Source organism: Manis pentadactyla, chromosome 3 (genome assembly GCF_030020395.1).
Source record: "Manis pentadactyla isolate mManPen7 chromosome 3, mManPen7.hap1, whole genome shotgun sequence".
Lineage (NCBI taxonomy): Eukaryota > Metazoa > Chordata > Mammalia > Pholidota > Manidae > Manis > Manis pentadactyla.
Window position 1 is genome coordinate 84,977,192 of NC_080021.1, and position 13,145 is coordinate 84,990,336.

The window sequence follows — 13,145 nt, forward strand, 5'->3', positions numbered from 1 at the left end:
AAGTTTTCAGCAATTATTTCTTCAAAGACAGTTTCTATCTCTTTTTCTCTCCCTTCTTCTTCTGATACCCTTCTAATGTGAATATTGTTCCATTTGTATTGGTCACACAGTTTCTTCATAATCTTTCATTCCTGGAGATCCTTTTATCTCTCTCTGTGTCAACTTCTCTGTGTTCCTGTTCTCTGATTCCTATTACATTAATGGCCTCTTCCACCTCATCCAGTCTTCTCTTAAGTCCTTCCAGAGATTGTTTTATTTCTGTATTCTCCCTCCCAACTTTATCCATCAGCTCCTGAACATTTCTCTGTAGCTCCATCAGCATGCTTATGACCTTTATTTTGAATTCTTTTTTAGGAAGATTGGTTAAATCTATGTCCCCAGGTTCCCTCTCGGGGTATGTCAGAGTTATTCTTGTCTGGATCAAATTCTTCTGCCTTTTCATGGTGATAGAGGTAGTCTTGGGCATTTGGTGTGTATGTCAGCTGGGAGAACAAAGTCCCTTCTGGCTTGCTGTTCGCCTTCCTTTCCTGAGAGAACAGCGACCCCTAGCAGCTTGTGCTGGGCAGTTGCGCACAGACGGTGCATCTGAGTCTTCTCCTGATGGCTGCGGAGTAGGCTCCGGGCAGTTGCTGTGGGTCTGGCCTCTCCCAAGCTGCTCACTGCCATGGCGGGGCTGCGCCGGAGGGGGAATGGACAGGAGGCTGTTGATCGTTGTGAGGAGCCTAAGAGCTGTGCTGCCTTACAGGGGGTTGAGCACCCATAGTTCTCCGGGGTTCCCAGCTGCTGAGCTGAGTGTGCCAGGATCCTTCCATCCAGCTGTGAGACCCCTGTCCCTTTAAGACTTTGAAAAAGCACTCGCTTTTCTTTTGTGCAACGGGCACTGTTTGTGGGGACCCGCTCGTAGATTTTACTGTTCTGTTTCCCTAATTTCCAGCAGACTACGCACTGTGTGTCTGTGCTCCTGGTGTGGATGACTAGGGCTGGGTATTTAGCAGTCCTAGGCTCCCACTCCCTCCCCATTGCGACTCCTTTTCTCCCACTGGGGAGCTGGGGTTGTGGGGGCACTCGGGTCCCACCGGGCCACGGCTTGTATCTTACCCTCTTCGTGAGATGCTGAGTTCTCACAAATGTAGATGCAGTCTGGCTGTTGTACTGTATCTTCTGGTCTCTCTTTTAGAAATAGTTGTATTTGTTTTTATTTTAAAAAATATGTATGGTTTTGGGAGGAGATTTCCGCTGCCCTACTCACGCCGTCATCTTGGCTCCTCCCCCACAGTGTTATTTTTAACCACTTTCTGAATTATAGTGCTGTTCATCCCTATGTCAGTCTTTATTTCAGATGGATGCCTTTATGTAGAGTAGAAAAATTATGATAGTTTTTTCCATGAAGCCCTCTAGTGGTAACACCAAAGATTACAATCAGGAAAACAAAACTTCCATGCAGTGGATATGCTAATGTGAGGAAAATGGAAGGTTCTATTGCCAGGATCCTCAACAGAACCTAAACTGGTCGATTTAATTGGCCTGCTGCTAGGCTACTGCCTCCACACCCATAGGCAATAAGCTATTAGTGGCTGAGTCATTATATAAAGACTCCTTCCCAGAGGCAGAGATGTAGATTACGGACCTGCAGACTGTTGGGTGCATGTGATTCTAGTGTCCAACTATTGATGGGAGAATAGAGCCAGGTAGAAACCTTTTAACCTCAGGAACGTTCCCTTGTCATTTCTCCATCTCACTGAACTCATAGTGAACTTGCCTGGAGCTGAAGCCCTCAGGCAAGACAGCTGAATAGTAGTACTTGGCCCTTTGAGTTTAAGATGTAATCTTCCAAAAAATAGTTAAACTCATTAATATTTCTGTTTAGTGGAATTCTTTAGGAAGTCATTTTATAATAATATCAAAGTTACAAAGCTTCAAAAACAATGAGGTTCAAGACTAGTAGATCAGGTTAACTATGAAAATATTAAAAGGAAAAAATAGTCATTTAAAACCAAAAAGGGGAGAGGGGTACAAAAACTCTTGGAGGAACATTTTAAATGTAAGTTCATTTACAAACATCATTTTCCAGAATATACTATCCAGTTACCTTTCATTCCTACTAATCTTATAAACCTGGCTCCATAGAAATAATGCTTTAGAGGCAAACTAATGAGCTTAATTTATTTTCTATGATTCTGTTTTGACTTACTTGTCTAGTTGATTTGCCAATGACAGGCTGGTATTTACTTCTTCTCTGTGTAATTGTTTATATTTCTCCAATTCAGCTGTAATGGAATCTTGAGAAGTTTTTTTGGAGAGCTGAAACTCGAGATCTTTAATTCTGAGTTCCATTTGCATTCTAAATGAAGAATTATCCTTCTCTCTCCACTGCTGTAATCTCTTTTGTGCTTCATCCTTTAAAACAAATTAAAAGAATGCGTTTTTTAAGTAAGTATAATCTGAATAATTATAGCATATTTGTTTCCCTTAGTTTTGACTCAGTGTTTCAGAAAGCAATTTTAAATGTGAAAAAAAAGACTTGAAGTTTAATATATTTACCTTAACCTCATTTGAATTAAATCTGCATTATAAAAATTAGGTTGAGTCATTCTTATTTTAGTACTCATATAATCTGACATTTCAAACAATAACAATCTATAGTTAAAATATTTAAACAATATAATCCAAGAATATGGTATACTTTTAAAATCACAATTTCCTTTTCCTCTTGTCAGCCAGTCTTGAAAATTCTAAATGATTGTTTAATGAGAATGATTCTGAAAGATGGATTTTGTGATAATGATGGAAACTGAAATATTTAGGAGAAACACATGCTACCATCCTTCCAGAAATGTATGAAACCAACTGGCATAAAAGTAGAGGAAACAGAGATAAATGTATACATCGAAAATGTAATCTGCAGGGAGATGAAATAAGGCACATTACAGATTAATAAATTAACCTGTAAAAACCAATCTACTTCTTTTAATTTTTCTCCTGTTTTCTGTCTTGCTCTTTCTTCAGTGTCCCGTCTGTACTGTTCCAACTTATTGTGTTCCAGTGAAATCCTTGCCAGGTGAGTTTTAAGGTTTCTGACTTCTGAAGATGAAACTTCCAGTTTTCTTGAAAGATCAACAACCTACATGAATGAAATAAGTGAGTTTGGTAATGAAGGAAGACTGAGAATGGCCCAAGTCAAAGCCAGTATCAATTAAAATAAATTAAGTTATAATAAAATGTTACCCATACCATAGTAGAGTCTTAGAACACTGAACCTTGAATTGCTCAGAAATTCAAGAACAAAATTAAAACCACCAGGAGTCAAAATAATACACCCTTTGCTGCCATTTTTGCCATTACAACATTTGCACTTGGTTTTATGCTCTTATATTTTTTTTATTTTTTATTTTTTATTTTTTTATTATTGAAGGGTAGTTGACAACAGTATTGCATTACATTAGTTTCAGGTGTACAACACAGTGATTCAACATTTATATACATGATAATTCTAGGTACCAGGTATCACCATACCAGGTTGTTACAATATTTTGACTATATTCCTTATTATGCTCTTATATTTTTATATTATTGTCCCATGTTGTTTCTCCATCAAGTTATTATATGTCACCTCTCAGTAGGAAAGGTCCCCCATGCTAACAGTTCATAATTTAAAAAAAGTTTCAGAACTATCACATTGAGTTATTTAGCCCTAACTCAATAAATGCCTCCCAAAATAAGACTCTAGTGATCTATAAATATGTATTTTAATGCCATAAGCCTTTTTCTCAACTACAAATGTTTTATGCTAATTCAAATCAGTTTCCAAGGAAAGGATTGTCACAGTTAAGGAGAATTCATATCTCCCAATATGGAATTTTAGTGAGATGAGCCATACATTTTTTTGAACAATACCACAACTCCATAGTGCTATCTTGTTATCTTTTGTTTCTTACCAACAAATAAGAAAACATAAACCTGTTGTAATTTCAGCGATACTGAGGTGGGAAGAACTACTTTTGTTTAGATACAGTGATTATTTGGTAAGATAAGGTGAGTGGATGTGGTTTTTACAAATTCTTACAAATTTTACATTTCCTGTGAAATTCCCTCCCCTTCCATATGTGTGGCCTTACTACCTCGTTTCTAGTGAAGAGCATATGGTGGAACTGCTGTGTGAACCCTAGGCTTGGTTAGAAAGTGTAAATACAGCTTCCATCTGATATTCTTGCTCTAGGGAGGCTCACCCTAGGAGCCCAGCCACCTTGCTGTGAAGCACCCCAGGGCACCAAGTGAATCCTCACAGAGATGTGCCAACTGAGACTGATGTAGCTTCTGTGCCAGCCAGAAGCTGACTTCAACTGCCAAACAAGTGCATGTGGCACCTTTAGGTGATTCTAGTCCCCAGTGGTGTATCATCCCAGCTGATGCCAAGTGGAGAAGAAAGAAGCTCGCCTCACTGAGCCTTGCCTAAACTGTAGATTTGTGAACAAAGTAAGTACTGTTTTGAGCCACTAGGTTTTGAGGTGGTTCATCATGCAGCAATAAATAACTGGCACAGATACTGATCTTAAAAATGGGGTGCTGCCATTAAAGAAAAACAACTAAAACACATAAAGAGTGCCTTTGAACAGGGTGATAGGTGGAACCTGAAAGGAGGTGGAGAAGAGTCAGAATGAAAACCAGCAGGGCCTCCGGGAGCCTGTTAGTGGAAGCCTGATGGCCCCTGAAGGGGCTGACAGCAAGGGCTTCTAGGCAGGGAAAGACAGTGACACTGGAACCTGGAGGAAAGGGGACTCTTGCTCCAAAGCAGCTGAAAGTAAAGATCAGTGAGCAAGATAAGCTGAAGAATTTTACACATAAAGGAACTAGGGCTTACTAGGGTCAAATATCTGTTTCCCAAATACAGCCTTTCCTCATGTCTAATTGCCAAATAATTCTAAAAGAAATGACTTCTGAACTAAGATCAAATCCAGGGTGCTGCCAGGAGAAAACACAGCCTAAAGTTGCAGCCAAGACTGTAAAATCCTTTGTTAGGATCTCAGAAAGATTTACGGTGGTGCCTCAAATTCTTCTAAGGATCTTCAGAGTTTACACATTTTAAGGCACCATCCTACAACAGCTTCACAGGAAGCCCAAAGTGAAGAGCTTATCTCAAAATCACTCATGAGGGTCCCTTTCCTATTGGCATGTACCCCAATAAAATTCACAGGAAACTCAAGGTTTTAAAAACAGTATTAGCAAAAACACTGCCTGGTAGCCTGGACTGAGAGATGGAGAGAATACAAATGAAAAGAGGCCTTTGGGTCTTGGAAGTTCTACAGGGAGGAAGCAGGCTGAAAAAACAGATGCAAACACAGGTCATCTCTTATGAGCAAGACAGAACTGAGAGCTCAGAGGCACAGCAAAGGGCCACGGAGAGGCATTCCCATGATTAGGACTAAGTCTTCCTCAAAGAACTAGCAGCCTGCAGCAGGCTGCCTTTCAGAATTGCTATGGACTAATGTGTCTCCCATTTTCCATTCTGAATGAGAGTCTTGAGCAGGTCAGCAGAATGTTGGCTCTGTGGGTGGTGGTAGATAACTTGGCTCTTCAGTTCTCAATCTTTGTATTAAGAGGAATTGTACTCCAAGGGCTAAACTGTAGAAACCACAGCCCAGGCTCCTGTCCCATCTGCACCTGATGAAGATGTAAGATCTCAGACTCCAGCCTGAACTGGATGCCATCATCACTGAGGCTTGGCACACAGATACAGGGTAGGGGTGAGTGTGTTTTTCTCGTCTTTTCTTTTTTATGGAAATGTTTTATATATCTTGACCAGTGTTTTGGCTACATGGATATATACTTTTGTTGTTGTCTGTTTGGCTTTTTTATTTTAAGTATAGTTGACATACGATATTACACTGGTTTCAAGTATATAACATAGTGATTGGAGTGTGTTTTTCATGTGGGAGGGTAATTAAAAATTGTGCTTTTTAAACGTGTCTCTACTTTTAAAACATCCATTGATTTCTTTTAGAAAGGAAGGTTATGGACCAACCTTACTGACTTGCTCCCAGTGAACAGAATATGGGAAGGTGATGCTGTATGAATTCCAAGGCTGGTTGGCCGGGATAGGCCAGGTGTTCCAGCTGCCCCGCCCAACTAAAGTCCCAGCCAGGGCCTGGCGCCAACAATCGGACATGTGAGTGAACTAGCCTCCAAATGACTCCAGCCTCAGCCTCCAAGCTGTCCCAGCTAAAGCTGAAGGAAGCAGAGACAAGCTGTCCTGGCCACACTTTCCTGACGGAGGTTTGTGAATAAGATAATGTTATTTAAGCTACTGAACCTGGGAGTTTATTAGGGTAAAACAGATAAACAGAAAAGTGGTGAAAAAAGGGATAATATGAAAACTAACTTATTTGTGGTGAACTGATTTTCATCAAGGGTGCCAAACAGTAGAAATGAGTCCTCTTTAAAATGAGTTATAATAAATGTGGAGATTAATTTATTAATGGTAAACAATGCTAGTGAGAAGAAGCAGATGACTAGAAGACCTAAGAAGTTTTTCTAGGGTTCCTTTCAATTATAAATTCTTACCCTTAGGCATATATGCCTCTTCAGAACTTTTCCTCAAGTTAGGGGATAGGGAAGACTGGTAAGCAAGGAGAGACATAGGATTTAAAGAATAACAACTGAAATACTTTAGTAGCCAATAATGAGGCATTTTATCCGATTTCAATTAACTGAAATTCTAATAGACAGTATGGAGTATTTATTAGTCAGTCTAGCACTCAAGCTTCATTTTACTTGCCTCAGTGAGGAAATAAAGAGAACATTAAGGAATCATTTTTAATCTCAGTAGTAAAATAAATGCAGTGTCCTTTGGACTATTTAAGTACAATTTCTCCTTTATCTTACCTCAAGGCTGTCAGTATGGGGAGGTAAGACCATCTCATCTTTATGTTGCACCATAGTACTTCTCCCTATCATACAATTTAGCTTTGAAATTCTGATTAAGTCAATTGTTTATTCAATGACTTGGTTGAATAATTACCTCACTTTTAAGAGTTGTACTCTTGACATTTTTTTTCCTTGGGATAGGAAGAAATAGGATTCTGTCAATTATGCATTGAGCTATGAAGTACAGCTATCCATCTCTTTCGATTTAAGTAAAAGGAGGTGGATACAGAGAACTGAGGTTTCTGAGAATATAGGATCAGCACCAAGAACAAGGTTGGCTTCAGGATTACACACAAGAACCAGGTCAAAAGAAGATTTAATTGTGAATAGAAAGATGACAGATTAGCCAGACTTCCAAAGAGAAAGCCAAAAGCCCAGACTTCATCTCTTCCTTCCTAGATGGTGAAATCTATGGATCAGTCTATGCCCTATAGTGAGTCACTGAAACATAATGAACTACACAGACTGAGTCAGCAGATCCTGTGAGCCAGACATGCAAATGGGAGTGAGGTGGAGGAACACTGGTGAGAGACTAAAGGTGTGGATGGAGAAAAGAAAGGGAATGGGCTCTACCTTTGTTGTTAGCCTGACTTCCCATCATGGCACGGTCAGCAGGGCACAAGCTGGACAAAGGCTCTGAAGCTAAAAGTGTCTGCATGAGCTGAGAGAAGCAAGTGGTACTATTAAAGATGACCGTGAAAGAGTCCTCACAATATTTGATTTGGTATTGGCATAAGGGTAGACATGCAGCAACCGTATTAGAATTGGGGATACAAAATAAACTCTGGTGAACTGATTTTCAACAAGGGTGCCAAAAGGTTAAATGGGTCAAAAATAATCTTTTTAACCCATGGTACTGGGGCCACTGAATATCCACATACAGAAGAATAAAATCAGACCTCTACTTCATAGCATATATACAAAGTTAACTCAACATGTAAGTGCAAAAATTATAAAACTCATAGGAAAAAACAAAGATGTGTATCTTTGTGACTGGATTTGGCAATGGTTTCTTAGATGACACCAAAGGAGAAAAGCAGATTAACTGGATTCATCAGGACAGTGAAAAGGCAAGCTATAGAATAGGAGAAAATACTTGAAAAACCTTTATCTGGTAATGGATCTGTATCTATAATATAGAAATAACTCTTGTAATTCACTTAGAAAAGACAGTCCAATATTAAAATAGGCAAAGGAATCAAACAGCCAGTTCTTCAAAGAAGATACCTGAATGGTTAATAAGCATAGGAAAAGATGCTCAAAAACATTATTCATCAGAAAAATGCAAATCAAAACCACAGTGAGATGCCATTTCACACCCACTATAGGATGGCTACAATAAAAAAGACAGATGATGACAGATGTTGTTAAGAATGTAGAAAAGCATCAGAACCCTCAAGCACCACTTGGGAAAGAGTAAATTAAGAATCTTACTTAACTTCCTGCCTTTTACTATGCTGTTTACAGCTGGGCCTGCATGCTAAATTAGTTGCCTGGGTTGCAAATTATTTGATTAGTGCTGAAGGAGAAAAAGACCAGCAGATAGGTAAAGTCAAAAAATAAATTGGGCCTGCATAATTAACACAATAAAGACATGGGCTATGCTGAGGTACCCTCCTTTACCTGGGGAATATTCAAACATTCCAGGCCAAGTTGTTCCTGGCTTTTTGAGTGTTAACTGATTAACTCTGGGTCTTTTTCAGTGGGCTTTTTCCTGGCCTTACTCTTTTTCCACCTCACTCATATCTATTTTTCTGACTAACAGCTGGATATAGATAATTTTCTTAATTCTCTCTGTTTGGATACATACTATACATAATCTGAATCTTTCCACATTTTTACAGAATATCTAAAGGGGAAAGGAAATGAGGGAAGTATCTCATTTCAACTGGTTTATATAATGACCTTTTGTACAATTAACCTGAAATCCACAAAATAAATGTATTCTACATCTGCAACAGTGAAGGTAACAAAAATTACAATTTTCTGAAACATTCCATTAAACATTATGATGTGATTTTATTTGGCTTGCCTCATCATGGCAAAAGAGAGATCTGTAAAAAAAACAATGGTTGGTACTAAAAAACAAAGTCTCAGCTGATGTGAAGAGTGATGCTTAATTTTGTTTTCCTAAGGATAAATATTGTAAGAAAAAATGGATAATATAAATGGCAGAACTAAAGTCAGAGTTTAAGAAATAAGTGCATTGTAAAGACAGAATTGTAATAAATTTGTTGTAATGAAAATATAAAAGCTGTCCACAGAAATTAATATTCTAAAACACTGTGTATTATTTCATTAGCTATAGATTAACTGTTGGTATGTTAAATTTCACACATACCTGACTTAGGGCTTGATTTAATTTCTTCTTTAAGTCCTGTCTCTCAATGGTATAGTAGGAGGTAGCTTCTAGCAAACTCTCTGACTCAATTCGTTGTATTTCCATGTCAGCCCATTCTTGTTGGAGTTGGTGTCTCACAAGTACCTAATAACATATTTGTTGTTAATATATCACTCTAACATACGTGTTTTGAAAAATGTCAGTGCATTCATCAATTCACCTTTTCCTCATGCATACACATTCCTGGTTACTGAATTTTGTGTGATCCTCCTGCCTAATCAGTACTGTATACTTAAGACAATGAATTCAGCCCCACTATCCACTCCCCCTAAGAATTTGTGAGCTTTACCGCCTAGGGAAGTCTCAGAAAAAAACCATATACGTGAGACTTGGAGGTGGTAAATTATATGTTGTGAAAGGTTTTCCCTCTTTTTTCCTAGTAACCTAAATTGACTTCAGAGTTCCTCACATACTGAATTCTCTGCGTGAGTCCTTGCAACAGATCCCCATCTGAGAATAAATGTGAAGTCATGTCAGTGGGACTCAGGCCCTAGGTAACCAGGCCTCTACCTGCCTCCCTGACCTTGGCTCCTATAACGCACTCCATTCCTGCTATACACAAATCCTGCTGCCACTGCGCATTAGTCTGAAAAAGAGCTCCAATCACAGACAGTTACAGTTCTCTTTGTACTGGACACACTTATTATGTCCAGTAAGTTTGTTATGTACTAACCTAGGTCTTATAACCTGTCAACTACATTTCTCCTTGAAATGAGAATTGTGAGCAAACTATTTGTAAATAAGTTTGAAGTAGATTTCAAATAGCAGTGGGAAAAATCAAATATGGTTTTTTGCTATACGTCATCACATTTGTCTTAAATTACGATGTATTGGTGAGCAGAAGCCTTTAAACAGGTCATAATACATGATTTGAGACTAAAATGTTTCCAAATTTAATTCAAATTGACATGAATCAAAATAAAATTACACCAACTGAAAATGTATAAAAGCTGCTGAAGGAAAAGGACTCTGACATATAGCATCGGCCCTTCATCTCATCTGGGAAATCTGGAATAACTGTCAAGGTGATCCACTTGATTGAATCTAGAGGTTCATTTTAAGTATGAGCATTTCCACTTATCTGCTTCGTCACAGTATTAAAATGTGATGACACAAAGACTAAAATTATTATTTAAGCAGTATAAGACTAAATTATAAATGAACAGAGTCAACACAAATGTCTTTCTTCAAAATAAAGCACCTGCCAAATTAATTTTTTTGCTGGATACAAGCACGCCTTTAAGATATTTATAGTCTATATCCTTTTTATATTCAATAGACTCAACACTTTTCCATAATCAAATATTACTTTGAATTTTCTTTCAGGAATTTTGAAAAATGTTTATTTTCCTGGATACTTACTTCTAGTTCTCTTTTCTCATTTTCACCTTGATTCATTCTTTCTTTGAGATGATTAAAATCGTCGAGTAATTCTTTATTCCTTCCTTCTAGGGTAAGACATTTTTCCCTTTCAGTTTGGAGTTCATTTTTAGCTTTGTTCTGAGCAGTATCCAGTTGCTGTCGGAGCAACTCATTTTCACTTTGTAGTTGAGATAATCTCTTTTCTAAGAACTCCTGCTTTCTGATGTATTTATTCAGTTTATCTTGTTTGTTCTCATACTTGTGTTCAATGTTCTTCTTTTGACAGCGTATGTGGCTTAGGTCTCTTTCCACACTTTCTAAGTCCAAAGTCTTTTCTCTAAGGGCATCTCTGGTGTGACTCAGCTCAATTTCCAGGCTACTGACTTTACCTTCAGCTTTAGAAAGCTGTCGAGAAAGAATGCTCATGTTTTCTTCCTGATTAGACAGAAACCACTCATTTCTTGCTCTAAGACTATGGAAAGCAAATTCTAGTTCTCTTTCTGATGCCTGACTTTGCTCATGATCACGGGTAGCAGTAGATAGTCTAGAATTGTCTGATACAACTTCTGTCTCCAATCTTTCTCTGCTTGCTTTTTCATTCTGCAACTTAGAATATAGCATTGTATTCTCAGATGTCAGGATGTCAAGCTGTCCACCATAGTGGAACATTACTTTTGTAGATGTTTCCTTAATCACTGTTTTCTTTTGAAGATTATCTTTTTCTTTTGTAATTTCAGTGTCCTCAAGATATTTCTTTTCTTTCTGATTTTTCATCGTTTGTGTTTCTGGTTTTAGCATGGCAATTTTATCCTGCAACATGTAGATTTTAAGCAATAGATGTTCATGACTATCAGAAATCTAAGTAAAAGGAGACTTTCAGCTAGCACTCAATTAAAAGACTTATCATGATTTCCTCTGAAAATAGGGGACAACCTGAATGTTTATACAATGAAAACTTTTGTGATTAATGGATATCCAACTGAAAAAAACTAAGTTGGATCCAAATCTCAAACTTTATTCAAAATTTAACTGAAGAATTACAACTCAGAAGGCATAAAATAGAATAATAATGAATCTAACTACACTTAAAAATTGACTTCAAAGTCTGAAATCTAACCAATTCAGTTACCCTAGAGTAAGAGCCTTAGATCGGCATATATTTGGGCATATTTTATTTCCTAAAATTCTTTTTCCTAAAGATCACCAAACTTCTGCTTTAACTCATTTGTGATGAGTTTTAAATATTTTTTTTACTCAATTTGCCTAGTTTGATCCACATTTCCTCACGCTTTTGCATGAGGAAGACCTGAATATATAGATATATTCTATGACATTCCTCATTCATTTTTGCAAGTAGTAAAATTTTAGACTTCCTATTAAGTGATCTATTGACTCTGAAGGACTAGTTCAAAAGGTAATTTCATTTAAACTATGTTACAACATTAAAGCATAGTCAGCGATATTAAACCAGAAATTAAAATTTTTTATATACCTGTGGGTGGTTATGGTCACTTCCATCAGGCCGTTCTTCTTCTTTTTTTGACATCATTATGAAGTCTTGTTCTGCTGACAAATTGATATATTCAGTTAAATTGAACTACAACAGAATGGTTCAATAAAAGCGATACTCTTAAAAAAAGAGAAAATAACATTTTATCAATTGAGAGTTTAAATTAAGCTTAATCTTTATCTGAATACTTATTTAGGAAATACTTCTAAATTATGTACAACTTCAACAAACACTTGGGAAATACTAGAAATTGCCAGGATAAAAGCATACAAACATGTAAAACCCTCATTCAAAAATCCATCCATCCAACATCAAACAAAATAATCAGAAACAAAACAAAATTTAAAAATGCATGCAGAAGAAACATATAAAGCCGCAAGGTACTCTATTTTCTACCTCAGAAGTGTACGATCTTAACAACATGCTAGGCTTCACCTACATTATTCAGGAACCAAAATTATTACTTTCTGTGACTTTATTGGGGTATATACCACCCCTCCTTTTAGCTGAAATGTTTGGCTGCACTATTTGACAAACTCCTCTTCAAGATTCAGACTGCTGTATAAAGCCTTCCCTTACCATGGCTGTCTTTCCCCCTAAGAATAGGTGTTTCTTTGGGCCTACCTTAGTGTTTTATAGATTTCTCTTGTATTTCTTTACCATATGAGCTGTAAATTATCATCTACATGTTTGTCCCCTTTGCTCCGAAACTATAGGGGATAGTCTCGTAAATCATCTTTGTATAAATAGTCATTATTTACTTTACTCAATTGTTATTTATTGAGTTCCAGCTAAATACTTTAAAGGTTTAAAGAAGACCGTGGACAACAGGAATCAGGAATGGGTTTTTAGAGACAATGCCTGTGCTGATTAAACAGTGAGGTTAGCCAGAACCAAACGGGGAGTGGGCAGGAATGCGGAGAGCATGCAGGGCCATTGCAAGACAGGCAG

General features: G+C 37.5%; 1 protein-coding gene and 1 long non-coding RNA gene across 5 annotated transcripts in view; one reads left to right on the forward strand and one right to left on the reverse strand.

The window, feature by feature from the left end:
• The window catches only part of LOC130682894 (uncharacterized), a 32,889-nt gene extending 23,633 nt beyond the window's left edge, over window positions 1-9,256 (forward strand). Inside the window, exons 2-7 of one of the 4 annotated variants that reach the window (XR_008996319.1) lie at window positions 2,268-2,430; window positions 3,007-3,058; window positions 4,217-4,473; window positions 5,598-5,741; window positions 5,999-6,270; window positions 7,063-9,256. This is a non-coding gene — a long non-coding RNA (uncharacterized LOC130682894). The remainder of the gene's footprint in view (window positions 1-2,267; window positions 2,431-3,006; window positions 3,059-4,216; window positions 4,474-5,597; window positions 5,742-5,998; window positions 6,271-7,062) is intronic. The other 3 variants (XR_008996322.1, XR_008996320.1, XR_008996321.1) reach the window with 3 other exon arrangements.
• Window positions 1-13,145, reverse strand: part of LOC118929216 (ankyrin repeat domain-containing protein 62-like) — a 79,140-nt gene that overhangs the window by 13,252 nt on the left and 52,743 nt on the right. Inside the window, exons 10-14 of the mRNA XM_057498085.1 lie at window positions 12,177-12,247; window positions 10,685-11,089; window positions 9,263-9,406; window positions 2,945-3,121; window positions 2,192-2,397 (exon numbers count right to left, since the gene is read on the reverse strand). Coding sequence (XP_057354068.1) covers window positions 2,192-2,397; window positions 2,945-3,121; window positions 9,263-9,406; window positions 10,685-11,089; window positions 12,177-12,247 — 1,003 coding nt within the window. The remainder of the gene's footprint in view (window positions 1-2,191; window positions 2,398-2,944; window positions 3,122-9,262; window positions 9,407-10,684; window positions 11,090-12,176; window positions 12,248-13,145) is intronic.